The sequence below is a fragment of the Cydia pomonella genome, chromosome 17 (assembly GCF_033807575.1).
Source record: "Cydia pomonella isolate Wapato2018A chromosome 17, ilCydPomo1, whole genome shotgun sequence".
Classification (NCBI taxonomy): domain Eukaryota; kingdom Metazoa; phylum Arthropoda; class Insecta; order Lepidoptera; family Tortricidae; genus Cydia; species Cydia pomonella.
Window position 1 is genome coordinate 6,004,956 of NC_084719.1, and position 15,437 is coordinate 6,020,392.

At 39.6% G+C, this 15,437-nt stretch overlaps 1 protein-coding gene across 2 annotated transcripts in view; it reads left to right on the forward strand.

Annotated features, from left to right (window-relative positions):
* LOC133526896 (phosphatidylinositol 5-phosphate 4-kinase type-2 alpha) overlaps positions 1–14,540 on the forward strand; it is a 34,099-nt gene extending 19,559 nt beyond the window's left edge. For both annotated transcript variants that reach the window (XM_061863741.1, XM_061863742.1), the window contains 7 exons: positions 2,910–3,048; positions 4,128–4,258; positions 4,654–4,822; positions 5,404–5,561; positions 7,798–7,910; positions 10,236–10,306; positions 11,360–14,540. In XM_061863741.1, the coding sequence (XP_061719725.1) occupies positions 2,910–3,048; positions 4,128–4,258; positions 4,654–4,822; positions 5,404–5,561; positions 7,798–7,910; positions 10,236–10,306; positions 11,360–11,482 (904 nt within the window). In that variant the 3' untranslated portion in view covers positions 11,483–14,540. The remainder of the gene's footprint in view (positions 1–2,909; positions 3,049–4,127; positions 4,259–4,653; positions 4,823–5,403; positions 5,562–7,797; positions 7,911–10,235; positions 10,307–11,359) is intronic.
* The last annotated feature ends 897 nt before the right edge of the window (positions 14,541–15,437 follow it).

The following is a 15,437-nucleotide window of genomic DNA, read 5'->3' on the forward strand; positions in this document are numbered from 1 at the left end:
TTTCTCTGCAGCAGAAAGACAGGCACAAAAGTGAATTGATCCCGTTATATAATTTTCCGTGAATCTAATTTTAAAATGGAATTAGAAGGGTTTCGCTATTGACGTTTCTTTAGCGGATAAATAATTGTGCCCACACCGATTTAAAGTTCTATTATTCTAGAAGCGATACGATAAAATACATTTCTTTTTATATTTTCATGTAGCCAATAAAATGTGACGTTCCACGAGAAAAGGTACCTTATGGCGGCTGGCGCTTACGCTGTTATTCACGACGCTCCTATACGAACACGCTGTTACGCGTCGTAAGCGCCAATAAGGTACCTTTACCCGTGGGACGTAACAAATATGATAATATTACGATTATTCTCAATTATCCACGACTGATTGAGTCTGGTTGATTGACTCACATCACGCAACACGGCAGCAGCCAATCTTAAATTGATCGTTAGCAACATTGTATCAGTCGTGTAACAATATTCTATTGTCAAGGCTACGTAATTAACCGTTGAACTTATACGTACGATGTACGGGGGCCTAGCCAAGCAAGATGCCAGAAAACGCCGACATATAAATAATCTATGGTAATGTCACTAATGTGTCGTCGCTTATCGTCATCGAGTTATTATTACTAAGGAGAAGCCATGCCTTCTTCTTCCTCGCTTTGTTAGATATTTTGTACATTCGTTCTGAAAAACTCATTGGTGCAGTCACGTCTGAAAACATCGGCACGATCGAAGTGCCAAAAATATGTATACACGACTTTATGGGCCATATATTAGGGTAGTGTATACCCACTTTGTCCGTATCGATATTTTCAGACGTGATTGCAAGTCGCACGCTCTTACCGCCAGGCCACCAGCGCTTTAGGGGAGCCATACCAAACGATGAAATTGTCCTAATTGCAACCTGTACCACGCGACCTGTTTAGGTCGCGAGATCCACGCTCCGCTTCTATGGTTTGTTATAATACTGGTTCTCTGTGAAAGTTCTATACGAAGTAATAACAGTTTACAATTTTCGTAGCCCCTGTTGTCTTTTAGTTCGTCGTTTTTCGATGTACGGTTGTCATCTTTGCTAGGCCCCCAGGCTGTGCGGTTGGTGCTTAACCTGTTTTAAGTCGGGCATGTATTCAGTTTTCAAATGACGGTAGTTTAAATATATACGTATTATGTACTTTGTATTTCATATGGCTTATAAATAAGCGGGTCCACACAGAGCGAGCATACGCGCGAGGCGAGAGAATACTGCGCGGGTTTTAACAGTCTCATTTCACGCATATTTAAATAATTTACATACCAAAAATATTTAGTAGCGGAAAGGTTATATCCCAGACTGAATCTCTGGTGATTGTATTCCGGTATGTACGGTCAAGGAATTTTATTTCAGTACCATTTCGTACCTTGTCACAGTGACAAACAACATGAAACTCGCTAGAGACCTCATACTATTGTCACTGTGACAAGGTACGAAATGCGTAGGAAATTAAATTCTTTGACTGTACTAATCGATGGCATTTTCTTTTTAACCCTTTACCAGGCCCCGAAGAACCAGCGTGTCTTAATACGTACTTTATATGCTGTTGCAACCGTATTGAACGCCTTGTAAAAAATGTATTTATGAAAGTCGGAGATCTTCCTTTAAACCAGAAATAAAAATGTGGGTTACGGTTATCCCATCGCCTGTCTAAGTAATGAACTGTCATACTAGATTTTGTCTTATTATATTCTTGATCAGGCCAAGGGATATATTCCACCCACATCTTATATCGGTTATAATAGTCAAGGTTTAACTCCAAATCTCCTACGAAACATTATATCAATCACTACTTACTTACGTGAGTTTTTATGACATGACAAGACAATTTACCGGGCCATGGGAAAAATAGCTCCCACACAGTTAAACTCTAATAAGGCCATGGGATAATGTCAACCCACATCCTAATTCTGGTCATACACAATAATGCATGAATATTTAGCAATATTTACGATTACATTAGCTTTCAACACTCAAAATCTACAAAATATCAAAAAATTGTTCGACCTATGTACTTCTGTTTCATAGAAATTATGGAAAGTGTTCGAATTTCTCCGTAGTTTACTGAAATTAGCGTTCAAGTGAATTTAAACGGCTGCCGAAGATATATTACGCAATTTAGAAGCGTGTTCTGAATGAAGATCATAAAATAATATTTCAGGGATTGACAAAATATTTTGTAGGTGGTTTGGAGTTAAAACCTGACTACGGTAACCGATATAAGATGTGGGTGGAATATATCCCTTGGCCTGGTAAAGGGTTAACAAGACTGTAGTATAAAATGTGTGTTTGGGTTTTAACTTAAAACAAACATCTAGAACACAAAAACCCTGGCGTGGCTACATTGCATCGTGAACATCTATAACAACATCGAAACCATCCATTTATTCACATTCGCATTGACCTAAACCTACAATTAAATACATAAGTATATTGGAGTGCCAAGGTACTCGAAAATATGAACTGAACACGCCTCTTTTGTCAGATATTTTTGGTGTGTTCCCATTTTCCCCGCCCTCGTTACCGCCACCATACATGAGGCGAGGCCAGATGGAAGTGATTCATATGAATGTACTTATTCCCATCTGTGCCCGGCGGCCACATGGGAATACACTTTATTATTGAGCTCCTTGTCCGCTCCAATATATTTAATGCCGATTTTACAGTCAGCTGTAGAGATAACTGACCCCCTTGCATATAAATTTGTTAGAAGGGGGTCTACTATCTCTGCAGCTGACTGCATATTATCCATATTAGTGGTTTGCCGTGTTTTGATTGAGATGGCAATTAAGGATCGCTGAAAAACGACACCCTTCATCCTAACCAGTGATGCTAATATATTTAAAATATAATTTGACATTACGTTTTGTTCGCAGGTCACAGCCCATCCCGGATGACTCGTCCGGAAAATCCGGAGCTAAGTTCTATCAGAGCTACGACCGGCTGTTTATCCTCAAAACCCTGACATCCGAGGAGGTGGAGAGGATGCACTCCTTTCTTAAACACTATCATCCGGTAAGCATACGTTCCGGAAACTTCTTCTGACAAGTCCGGATACTAGTCCTGACATAGGTAGTTATGTCACCTGTATACTTAGGCACAACTATTCATTCGAAGTTATTTTCCCTTCGAAAAGTAATCTGAAAACGGATTAGTTATCAATTTTTCCACGAAAGGATCCTAACAATTGACAGGTGATATGGTTATCACTTTATATGTAAATTCGCGATAAATTGATGTGTTTCGGATAACTAATATCTAATCTTGTCATTCTCATGACAATTTCTTTTTTTAATCCAGCGGATAACAAGGTTCACTGGATGTGATGTTATAAGTGAATATGAAGCTCCTTCCAATTGTTTTTCCACCTCTGCCCGTCTCTATTAAAACGGGGACAGACGCGAATTTACTTTGATTTCCGCCGTGTTATTAAAAAGTTAGTATATATATAAATAAATAAAAAAAACCGACTTCAATGAGAGAGAATGGTGAAAGACAGTTTATTGTTGATTTTCGATTTCATACAATAAAATTAAAAAAAAATGTCCTGAAAATCTAATTTTATTAACAAACACAGCGAAAAGGAGAAACCGCCAAACGTGCGTCTTTGAAGAGTTCTATTCTGATCATCATCAGCAGTTCCACTTCATCAAATGTCACTTTTTTAAATGTAAATGCTTGATTTGTTAAAGAAAATAATGTTTGAAGAGTTTCCTGGATTGCTCACATTCTACCATTAGATCTAGAGTTTGACAAGAATGTATCTTGAAAGCCTAATTGCGCTAACAAACAAAAAGAAGACGAGAAGTTGCCAAGCGGGAACTACGCGTCGTTGAAGAGTTCCATTCTGATCAGCATCAGCAGTTCCACTTCATTGAATGTGACTTTTTTAAATGTAAATGCTTGATTTGAAGAGTTCCCTCGATTCGTCATGGATCCCATCATCAGAACTGAGTCTTAACAAAAACGGGACCAATCGGTATATACAGATTTGGCCCACAAATGAAGGAGTTACGAAGTACAGACAAACATTTAAAAAAAACATACAACCGAATTGAGAACCTCCTCGGTTAAAAAATGACATTTATTTCCAGTACATAGTGGAGCGGCATGGCAAAACACTCCTGCCACAATACCTTGGCATGTACCGGCTCACAGTTGATGGCATCGAACACTACCTCGTCGCCACGAGGAACGTGTTCTCCAACCATCTCAACATACACAGGTCTGTCGTAGTGTATGATATCATTCAGTGTTGCCAGTTTGCACTAAAGCCAGTTGGGGCAAAAGAAATATAAATTAAATTTCATTATTTTGCCCGGCGTCGAATTATGTGCTCCCGCTTCGGTCTATCTCTATCCATCCCACAAGCGTTCAGATCTTTTTTATTAACATTAAGCCATAATTTTCTTGGATTAGGCCCCGGCATGACCGAGCCCAAGTGTTCTAGCGGCTTTTCGACATGGGCAAATCATCTTAGTCGACTTTTTAGCAGCTTTTCGGCGATGTCGCTTACTCCGAGGCTTATTCGAATGTTCTTGTATCTCTTGGAAATGCTGGAAATTTCTTTAATTTAAATGGCTTGTTAAAACTTATTTGAACGCTAATTTTGTTTTGCAGAAAATACGATCTCAAAGGCTCAACAGTCGACCGCGAGGCGTCCGAGAAAGAATTGGAAAAAGAACTGCCCACTCTCAAAGACAACGATTTCATAAAACAGGGCGTTCGTATTGACATAGGTGATGCGGCGAAGGACAAACTTCTTGAAACGCTTACGGCAGATGTCGAGGTAAGACGTGTTGTATTCCCAACTATCCCCGCTTTAACAGAGGCGGGGACTGATGGGAAGTAGTTGGAAAAAGAACTGCCCACTCTCAAAAACCGTATTGATAAAGGAGATCTGGCGAAAGATACTTTTTTGAGACGCTTACGGCTGATGTGGAGGTGAGATTCGATGCGAAAATAATGTATTTACATTTACTCAGGAATAAAGGCACAGAGAGGAAATAGTCGGAAAAGTAGGAGGACCAGTAAATTTCACGTGTTCCCTTCGGTATTCATCCCGCATTACAGATGGGAACAGTTAGAAAAGGGGCGTGCATTGCGTTGACATAGGAGATGCGGTAAAGGATAACCTTATTGAGACGCTTGTGGCAGATATCGGGGTGAGATCTAATGAAAAACTGGTGTATTCTCAACTATTCCCGTTTATTTAACGTTTTAACACAGGCGAGAAGATGGGATAATTTGAGACCCTAGAAAAGAAGGATAAAGGGTAGTTTTTACTTTTTTACAAAATTTGTTATTGAGGATTGAAAAAAAACAGGATCATTAAACGCTGAATTTTCACCCTGTCATAATTGTCCACAGTTTCTAACAAAGCTCCACCTGATGGACTACTCGCTACTTCTCGGCATGCACGAATGCGGGCGCGGCGAGGCCGAGGCCGAGGCCGCGCAGCAGGCCGAGCAGGACTCCGAGCCCGAGTCCGAGACCGACTCCGACACCGACAACAGGCACGGGGACAGGTACTGTGCTAGCCTGAAAACGGACTACATATTTCTAATTGGCTTTGCCCTCAACGTTAAGGACTAAATATATTTCATTTTTCTCTTAAGGGAATGAATGGGGATAGTTGGCTCATTTCCGTTTGCTTTTATTTAATAATTGAACTAATCCGATTAGGTTCTTTTAACATCATGCAGACATAGAAATCCGTGGGGCAAAATTGTTTGACAAGTAGGGAGTTCCTGTATCGATAAACTCGACTATCGATGCCATTTCTATATACTAGTGATCACTCAAGGGTTTGCTTGTATTAATACGTTTTTATTAAGAGTAAAAATAATAATTAAATAATAACTCAATGTACTCTCCTTCGTTTTTAAGACAAGACAAGACAATTTTATAATTTGGCTCATCCCGATTTTATTCTTCGTGAATGTCCCATTTACTATTGTTAAAGTAAACGACCAGAATTTGTTCCATATTTTTGGGTATTAAGCGTCTAAAATTAAGGGAGTAAAATTATAAAATTGTCTTGTCTTAAAAACGAAGAAGAGTGCATTGAGTTATATTATTTAATTATTTTTTACTCTTAATAAAAACATATTTAAACAAGCAAATCCTTGAGTGATCAGTAGTATATAGAACTAGCATCGATAGTTGAGTCTATCGATACAGGAACTCCCTAGCCAGGGCTCGCGGTCGTGTCCGTGATTCGTGAACCCGTAGCCGTGCGCCCGGTTTCGTGATTCACGGCAACGGTTTTCTGGTCCGTTCCGCACGTGACATTCGGCTACGTGAAATTAGGGTACGTATATCCGTGTAGGCGTGATCACGGCTTCACGTATCTTAAGAACACGCCGGTTCGGTCCGCCCGACCCAACGGAACCGAGCCCGAAGCTCCGCACACGAACGCAGGTACGGGCTACGTATCATGGCGTGTCACGGCGTGTCACGTGAATCCGGTCGCGAACGCAGGTACGAGGTACGTACCTTGCCGTGTTCGTGAAATTCGTGATCTTAGTACCGCCGGGCTTAAGAACCCGTAGCTACGGATCGGCGTGTATCACGGATATCAGGAGCCCTACTCCCTACTTGTCAAACAATTTTGCCCCACTGATTTCTATGTCTGAACATCAGGCTTCCAAATTAGGTAGAAAAAAAAAAACAGTGACATTTTAAATTTCGAATTAAATTTAGATTGTTTTTGGTGAGCGTTGACGGGAAGCGAAGAAGTAACTAATGTTTTCAATGGTGTTCTGCCTTTTCGCCGAAGTTTTATTTACCGAATTTCATTTTCCAACCGAGTTGTCGCAGATGATTTACTTTGGCATATATATTAATAAATAATTATTGTTTAGTAGATTATTATTATGACATTCAACATTTGAAATACATTTCTTCCGCCAAATCTTTAATTTGGCAAAAAAAAATACGATAACGTACTCTACGTTACTGTATACTTTTGACAGAGACGAGATAGGTGCGACGACGAGCGAAGCGAAGAGTAGCGTTTTAGGTGAACTGCGAACTAACAGCGCCAGAACCGACTTTTTTTGCATCGAACGATTACAATTATAATTTTTTTATTCTGCCACCTAAAACATTGCGTTTTAGAAAGTATTTTTTCTTAAACGTGCAATAAAATATTGATGTTATGTTCCTTATGACTGCGAAGTATGACGTTTCAGGTGTGGCTAGGACAAGAGGTTGTTAATGGAATTTCATACAAATCTTGCAGGCCTAGGCCGGCAAAGTGCTCTTTTTTAATTTCCATTCCACACAAATTTGTGGCACAGGCATCATGACATTCTGCCACTATGAGTATTAAAAAAAATTGACAACAATGATAAGTGTAAATTTTAAAGTTTCGTTCAGAAACGTGCTTTCGTACTTTTTTGAAGAAACATGATAATAAATATAAATGTATGAAGTATCTGTTTTCTATTAAAACCGAGTTAAAATATAGCGAAATAGTAAAGCACTATACATATCTCTGCGGGAAAATGGGTTCGCCCGCCTCGCTTCGCTCGGCTGTCTGTATGTCTTCGGCTAGCGACCCCTTTCATCCCGGCCTCTGTAGTAATGTACTATTAAGTTGTTGTCCAAACATACAGTTGCTAACTGTTAGGTTGGGACTTGCTACTTGACCATTCGGCGAAATGGAATTATGCGAAAAATTGGTTGGGAAATGACATTCGGCAAAATAATTTTGGGCAATGGTTCAGAGAACGGTTTGCAATGAACAATGACGGACAGATGGGGCTTCACGACGCCGCCCGACAGCCCGCGCGGCGCCGCGCCGGGCGCGCGCGCGCTGTACGCCGGCATCATCCCCGAGATCGACATCTACGCCATCCCCAGCCAGGAAGGTCGGTGTCCAACATTGTGTGTGGTCTAGGTCTTCAGCGCACGGCCCCAGTGACGCGCCGGGCGCGCGCGCGCTGTACGCCGGCATCATCCCCGAGATCGACATCTACGCCATCCCCAGCCAGGAAGGTCGGTGTCCAACATTGTGTGTGGTCTAGGTCTTCAGCGCACGGCCCCAGTGACGCGCCGGGCGCGCGCGCGCTGTACGCCGGCATCATCCCCGAGATCGACATCTACGCCATCCCCAGCCAGGAAGGTCGGTGTCCAACATTGTGTGTGGTCTAGGTCTTCAGCGCACGGCCCCAGTGACGCGCCGGGCGCGCGCGCGCTGTACGCCGGCATCATCCCCGAGATCGACATCTACGCCATCCCCAGCCAGGAAGGTCGGTGTCCAACATTGTGTGTGGTCTAGGTCTTCAGCGCACGGCCCCAGTGACGCGCCGGGCGCGCGCGCGCTGTACGCCGGCATCATCCCCGAGATCGACATCTACGCCATCCCCAGCCAGGAAGGTCGGTGTCCAACATTGTGTGTGGTCTAGGTCTTCAGCGCACGGCCCCAGTGACGCGCCGGGCGCGCGCGCGCTGTACGCCGGCATCATCCCCGAGATCGACATCTACGCCATCCCCAGCCAGGAAGGTCGGTGTCCAACATTGTGTGTGGTCTAGGTCTTCAGCGCACGGCCCCAGTGACGCGCCGGGCGCGCGCGCGCTGTACGCCGGCATCATCCCCGAGATCGACATCTACGCCATCCCCAGCCAGGAAGGTCGGTGTCCAACATTGTGTGTGGTCTAGGTCTTCAGCGCACGGCCCCAGTGACGCGCCGGGCGCGCGCGCGCTGTACGCCGGCATCATCCCCGAGATCGACATCTACGCCATCCCCAGCCAGGAAGGTCAGTCACCTGTACATGGTGGCCAAAAAATATGCGCATTCCCGTTGCCAGGGAGGTTTTGGGATTATACTGACCAACTTTTACTATGGGACCGACCCCGAAATCGCGAAAATTTTTTTTACCCCCCATAGAAAATGGACCAGCTAAAATGTATGAAACAGCTAGAAATATTTTCGCGATTTCGGTGTTGGTCACACAGTAAAAGTTGCTCAGTATAAGTCCTCCCTGGCAACGGGAATGCACATATTTTTTGGCCACCGTGTATACGCATGTTCGTTATTTGCAACACCCAGTAGGACTAAGATGGTCGGCTCTTTATCATTTGTCACCATGCCTGACACGTTCTAACAAGTATGTAAGTGCGAAAGTGACGGGCATAATGACAAGTGATAAAAATGGAACCATACTGCCACCGCTGGACTAGCATTCCCGGGTATTTGAGGCGTTCTCTATCCAGAAAAAAATCAACAACGTTTCTACTAGACACGCCGTTAGCTAGCCGTATTCGATCCTATATGTATCAACTTCAAAGGCAGATCGATTAGTCCAGGGACTCCCAACCTTTTTACACTTTTATTTAGATTCACTGAATATATTATACATGTTCTTCAAATTTTTTTACTTAAATTTAAACCACTTCCCGGTGTCTAAATCAGTTGAAATTCGGAGTAAGTATTTCCATAATTCCGATGACAATGGAATAATGCGCTAACACGGACCTGATCTGACGATGCAGTCGGAAGGTAACCAAAAGAACTCCTCGATGGAAAAACACAAACACATCTGGTTTAGGCTTATGAAAGGTCTCCAGAAATACTTGATAGGCGTGCTCATGAGAAGTAAAAGGTGTGTGTCACTTTTGACAGTAACCTGTTTATTATAAAGAAAATAAATGTATCCAAGACGCTTAAAATATTGCTTCAATTTGTAATAACACATTTATTAATATAAAGCATAACTTGACGCTGGTCTTCCGTGGAGACCTGTCCAAGCGATTACATTAAGACACATACATTAAATAAATAAATAGTATACGTACATTCTTACACAAATTGACTAAGTCCCACGGTAAGCTCAAGAAGGCTTGTGTTGAGACATTAAACTAAGTCGAGATCAGGACAGACAATTAAATATTATTTCAGTTTGAGCTATTTATATATAATGTATCACTTATTTACTCAACAAAATATGTGTAGGACTAATTAGAGTTTACCCCGTGGTTGTATGGACTGAAAATAACAAAAACTTAATAAAATTGAGTTTGCATTGGCTCATGGAGCAAATTTCTGATAATTTAAAATGTACTCTTTGTACTTTACTTTAAAAGTCAAAATTGATAGTGAGTATGGGCGGTGGTATGTTGTTCCAGCATTAAGTGGCTGAATACTACGACTCCTTTTCTAAATTACTTATGAAATCTGTTTTGCTGTTTTCAGGTGCACCTAAAAAGGAAATATACTTCGTTGCGCTAATTGATGTTTTGACGCATTACGGAGTTAAGAAACAGGTAAGTTTCATCCCATATAATAAGTCATCATAGAATAACACAAAAAAAGTTAGACAAGGACCACAAACCGGCTTACCGGCCAAAAAATTACCAGTGAATCTTAATATATTTTTGAAAGAACAGGAGATTTTTTTGGTTTTTTCTTTTGGAAATTTATTTGCAATAAAATTTAAGCTTAAAAAGTATTAACTTTTACGCGAGCTTTAAACTTGTGTGTTTTACCATACCTCCCATACAACTTATTATTTATTAAGTACAGAAACAGATGTATCACTCCATACAGCGCTCTAAGCTTTCTTATTTCTCTATTGGGACCGTGCGAAGTGCGTGGTGGGGGTAAGTAAAGCGATCCCAGCGCATAAGGTGGTTAAAATTAGAACTAACTGCGGATAGCGTCTTTAACATTTCGTACAAGTTATATGGCTAGAAATAAAACCTTGATTTACGATTTCTCCTGAAATATTCATTTAAATTGTATGGTTTAAGAGACCATTGTAATCTGTATGAAATGCTTAATATAACTAACTTATTTAATTTGATAATTGTTAATAATGTATCCATGTAAATAGCTTTGCAAATGCCACATATTACGTGATCTTTTTCTAGAAGTTAAGCATCCCCATAGTAAGTTATCCTTAAAAGATAGACATTTAACATCGCGGACTTTTTTGTAGACCTATGAATGAGAAACGACCCCACCATACATTGTGTTGTTATAGCTCAAACGGATTAGGCAGCGTTTTCGATTAAAGCTCCTAGCCAGCGTGATTTTTTCCGACAACATCGTTATATTTCAACCAATTTACACAAAACCTTAACAAGTTATATACCTAAGCCTTCCTCAAGAATCACTATTTATAGATGGAAGTCGTATGAAAATCCGTTCAGTAGTTTTTAGTTTTGGAGTAGTTTTATAAGATGTAGTGAATTGACGTTTTCCCCTAGACTTGCGGACACTAGGTTGCGTGACAGTCGTGCACATAGCGAATACTTGTGCGCATGATAGAATTCGTATTTAAAAAAAATGAAATTGACATCGACTATTATTTGCAGGCGGCGAAAGCAGCGAAAACGGTGAAGTACGGCAGCAACGTGGACGGCATCTCCACGTGCGACCCCGAGCAGTACGGCAAGCGCTTCATCGAGTTCGTCGCCAAGGCCATCGAGGGCAACTGAGCGACGGCCGGCAATACTTTCATAACCTCTTTGTTTGAAGGAATCCACTTTGGCGTCCAGTTTTTTTTGTAAGTACACTGATAAAATCCAAAATTGTGCCGCTCAATTTACATTACGATGTGAAAGGACCGTGAGCAAATGAAATGAACAACAAGAAATGAGAGGTCACTGGATAGGTATTTCTACGTACTTAATTTTGTTCTACGGGCACCAAGCGGAATTCCATTGCAGAACTGAGATATTTTTATTTTAGTCAAAATGTTATCACCGTTATTAATTAGATTAGGTAAATTAATTGCTGCGGGGCGCAAACCATTCGCCGAGCTGACCTAGTGGTGGACTCTATGGCCTAGATAATAAGGTTGATGATATTCTGATTAAAATACAAAGTATCTCAGTTCTGCAATGGAATTCCGCTACGTGACTATAAAACGAAATGAAGAACATAGAAATACCTATCTAATGACCTAATTCTCAACTCTATTGGTTTTTGGGCCATTTTGACGCATAGTCCTTTCAACCTTCATTGAAACAAATAAATAAACGTTTCTTTTGTCTCAAAAAAAAAATTCGAATAAAAATATTTAACCCAATTAAAAATGTAACTAGATTCGAATTTCCTTAGCTATAATTTTATATGGTCAAATAATAATTGCGCGCAAAAGTCTTCGTTTAGTGATATTTTGAAACGAAAACTACATATTGGTTTTCATCAGTGATAAGAGGTTAAGAAAGTAGTAAAGACAAGATGCTTCTTTTAGTACGTTCTCTGATTAAATACACGATCAAGTCAGACAAAACTCGACTCTATTTATAAACTTATAAGTTCGACATCAGCTTTTCACGTTTTTCCCTCAAATCCACCTTTATCGAAGTTTACATTGTATTAGAGTAAATTGATTCTTATGAAATGTAAATGCGCAAATATATTAATATACGTAAGCCTAGCAAAGCTTTTAGTTTTTTTATGGAATGAACAGGGTCGCTATTTTCGTACTGTTGCAATATTTCTTGCCTGAAATCTAGACTTTAATAAAACCTAGTTGCACAGTTATAGTAAAGTATTTTTAGATAATGATACTAAAAGAAGCATATATTCGAATTAAACACTAAGTTAAATACAATTAAAATGCAAAATATATAAAATAATTGCGTTTAAATGACGCCTCAATTATCGGATGTTTTCTAAAATGACTCCAAACAGTTTGTCTTCTTGAATTATTAAACCGCCATATAAAAATCACGGGGACAATTTTTGAATTTCGAACATTCGATTTCGTCACTCGGAAATCTGTGGAAAACGGCGAAATGCTATTTTTGAAATACGAAACTAGATATTGGCATTGACCACTCGTTTTCGATTTTACTAGTTACTAGTAATTAAAATTCTTAAATTCTATTAAATGCCTAGTATTCAAAGGAAAACAGGAAATCAAGCGATCAAAACTTAAAAATCGTTTGTCATCATAGTTTAATTCGAAAGGACAAATTGTTGAAGAATTATGCACCATGTCAATAAGTCTTGCTCTTTTCATTCAATATTTATGACGAAGTTGTTAGTAATACTGTTTATAATGTATAACATTGCAAACTATTAAAAGTACATATTAAACAAGCTAAAATCCGCTTGGCAGCGATTTTAGCGTCGATTCTTATCAATTTTAGAACATGTTGTAAAATTGGTGATGTTAAAACACTTTTGAAATTTCGTAAGGCTCAATTTTGACGACAGCAGCCCCTTGAATCTTAACGGATGTGTGTCGTTAGTCCGAATTGCATTGAAAATATCAACAAGACTAACACTAATAAAAGAAAATGAGAAAATATCTATACCAACTTTCAATTGGTGGTCAAAAATCGTGGGTTTTTAGAGTAAGCTTCTGTTGTAAGCTGTTTGTAAGCCTCTTTGGTTCTGGTTTTTGTAAAAAAGTCGTTTCCGATTTTTTTTTAAAGATAATGATTTATTACACAGCGTTCCAAAGTAAAAGCGCTTGCCTTGTCACAAATTGTACAAGTTGCCTTTAGTCGTACCTGGGCAAGCGAGAAATGTGCTAACGAGCTCTCTATAGTAGTGGCCGTAAAAAGTAGAATTTGCACATTAATTTTTCCGGTTAGAAAATCCACAATTCGAGGAAATTTTTGTCCCATACAATTTGTATGAAAATGAAAACTTATTTTTCATATGCTAATTTTTATGCCAATGGATTCCATTCCTATCCAGTATCAATAGTTTCCTAGGGGTCAACTTAAGGCAATGTACTAAAAAGCCACAAATTAACGAAAACTTTTTCCATACATTTACTATGGAGAAAACGTGAAATTTAATTCACATTTTTCTATCTCGCTAATCAGTCCTGTTACATTTAAGGACCATAATACTGTATGAAGACAAACACAGAACAGAAAAATGAGAATAAAATTCATCTACTCTTCACACTGACTCCAATTTGCATAGTAGGGTCTGCCATCTAGTGGTTTAAATCTAAAAATGGAAACTTAACATTAATAAGCCTAATTGCGCGCCAATGAATGTGTGCTGCCATCTACATTCATGCACGCTCCTTATATTGACTTTCAACATTCGTTGTCAAAGAGCCTCCTTGCCAGTAAAATAAATGAGTACAGTCGCCATCAGATATATCGGAGCGGCCAAGGCTCACAAAGATCTCAACACGCTTCTATTGTCAAGGCGTTAGAGTGGGTTATGGCGACTGTACCATTGAAAAACCGCAACATGGCGAAGGCATATAATCTTGTCATGTTTTACAAATATTTCCTTGCGCACTTTACAAATATTTTGAACATTTCTGCATATTCATTTTCTCTTTTTGCATACACACACAAACACACACATACACACACACACACATACACATGTTTAGATTTATTAGTTAAATTTCTCAGTATTAATGATACTAGTTTTTCAATTTTTATCTAAAATTTATATAAATAAAACATCTCCTGCAACTAAATTTTTGGGGAGGAGCGCTGTTTATCCTAAAGTACAGGTTATACCTATTTAGGAAGCAGAGTTTCTAATTTAAGGAAATCTATGTAATTTCAAAAAAAAAAAAAAATCCTTGCGCATGGATTGTAAAAGCGACTTTTAACACCACATGAAAAGGTCAGATTGATTCTAAGCGAATACCATTCGGACTAGCGACGGCGCCCGAACGACAGCAATACGCGTCTCCTCACTTGGCCTTAGCACATATTGCAATAATGTTTCATGTACGTTACTAGCTGTTATAAAGTTCCGCCGTAGATTATACTCTAAATCTTTAGGTATTTAAATAAAACAACAAAATCTACCAACAAAAGATAACATGATCAAATAATGTAGGTTAAAGGTATGCAAGTCGTATGGGTTACCATGGCCAAGGCTCGGAAACCGGTTAAATTTCCAAACCGTTACCATGTACTTGGCGCAAAACCTTTTGATTTCGGTTTCACTCGAAAAACAGTTATTTTTTAACCGGTTTTTATGAGAACAGTTCTTGTCAAATTAACCGGTTTAGAGCAATAAAAACCGGTTAATTCCTATGTCGGTGTCTATGTTTACGTGGCACACCACCAGGCCGGCCGGCCGTTTCGTCGCTCATCGAATAAACCGGTTTTATAGGTTACAACAAAGTTCTGAAAACGTTCGGGTTCTTATAAACGTTCGGAGGAAATCCGAAATAAACCGGAATTTACCGGTGTTTTAAAACCTTGACCATGGCAACACACTAATAATATAGGCTAATACCGTTCGAGAAATGGGCCCCTGGTGCCTCAGTGACAGATCCAGGCGGTTTTGTATTTGGTTGGTTAGTCAATAAATGTTATAACTACCCGAAAATTTAAAAAAAATGTTTACTTTTATTTAAATACCTAAAGATACAAAGTATAGTACTGACAAATTAAAATTGTTAAAATATCATTGGAGTTGAATTAGTGATGTTCTCGTGTTAAT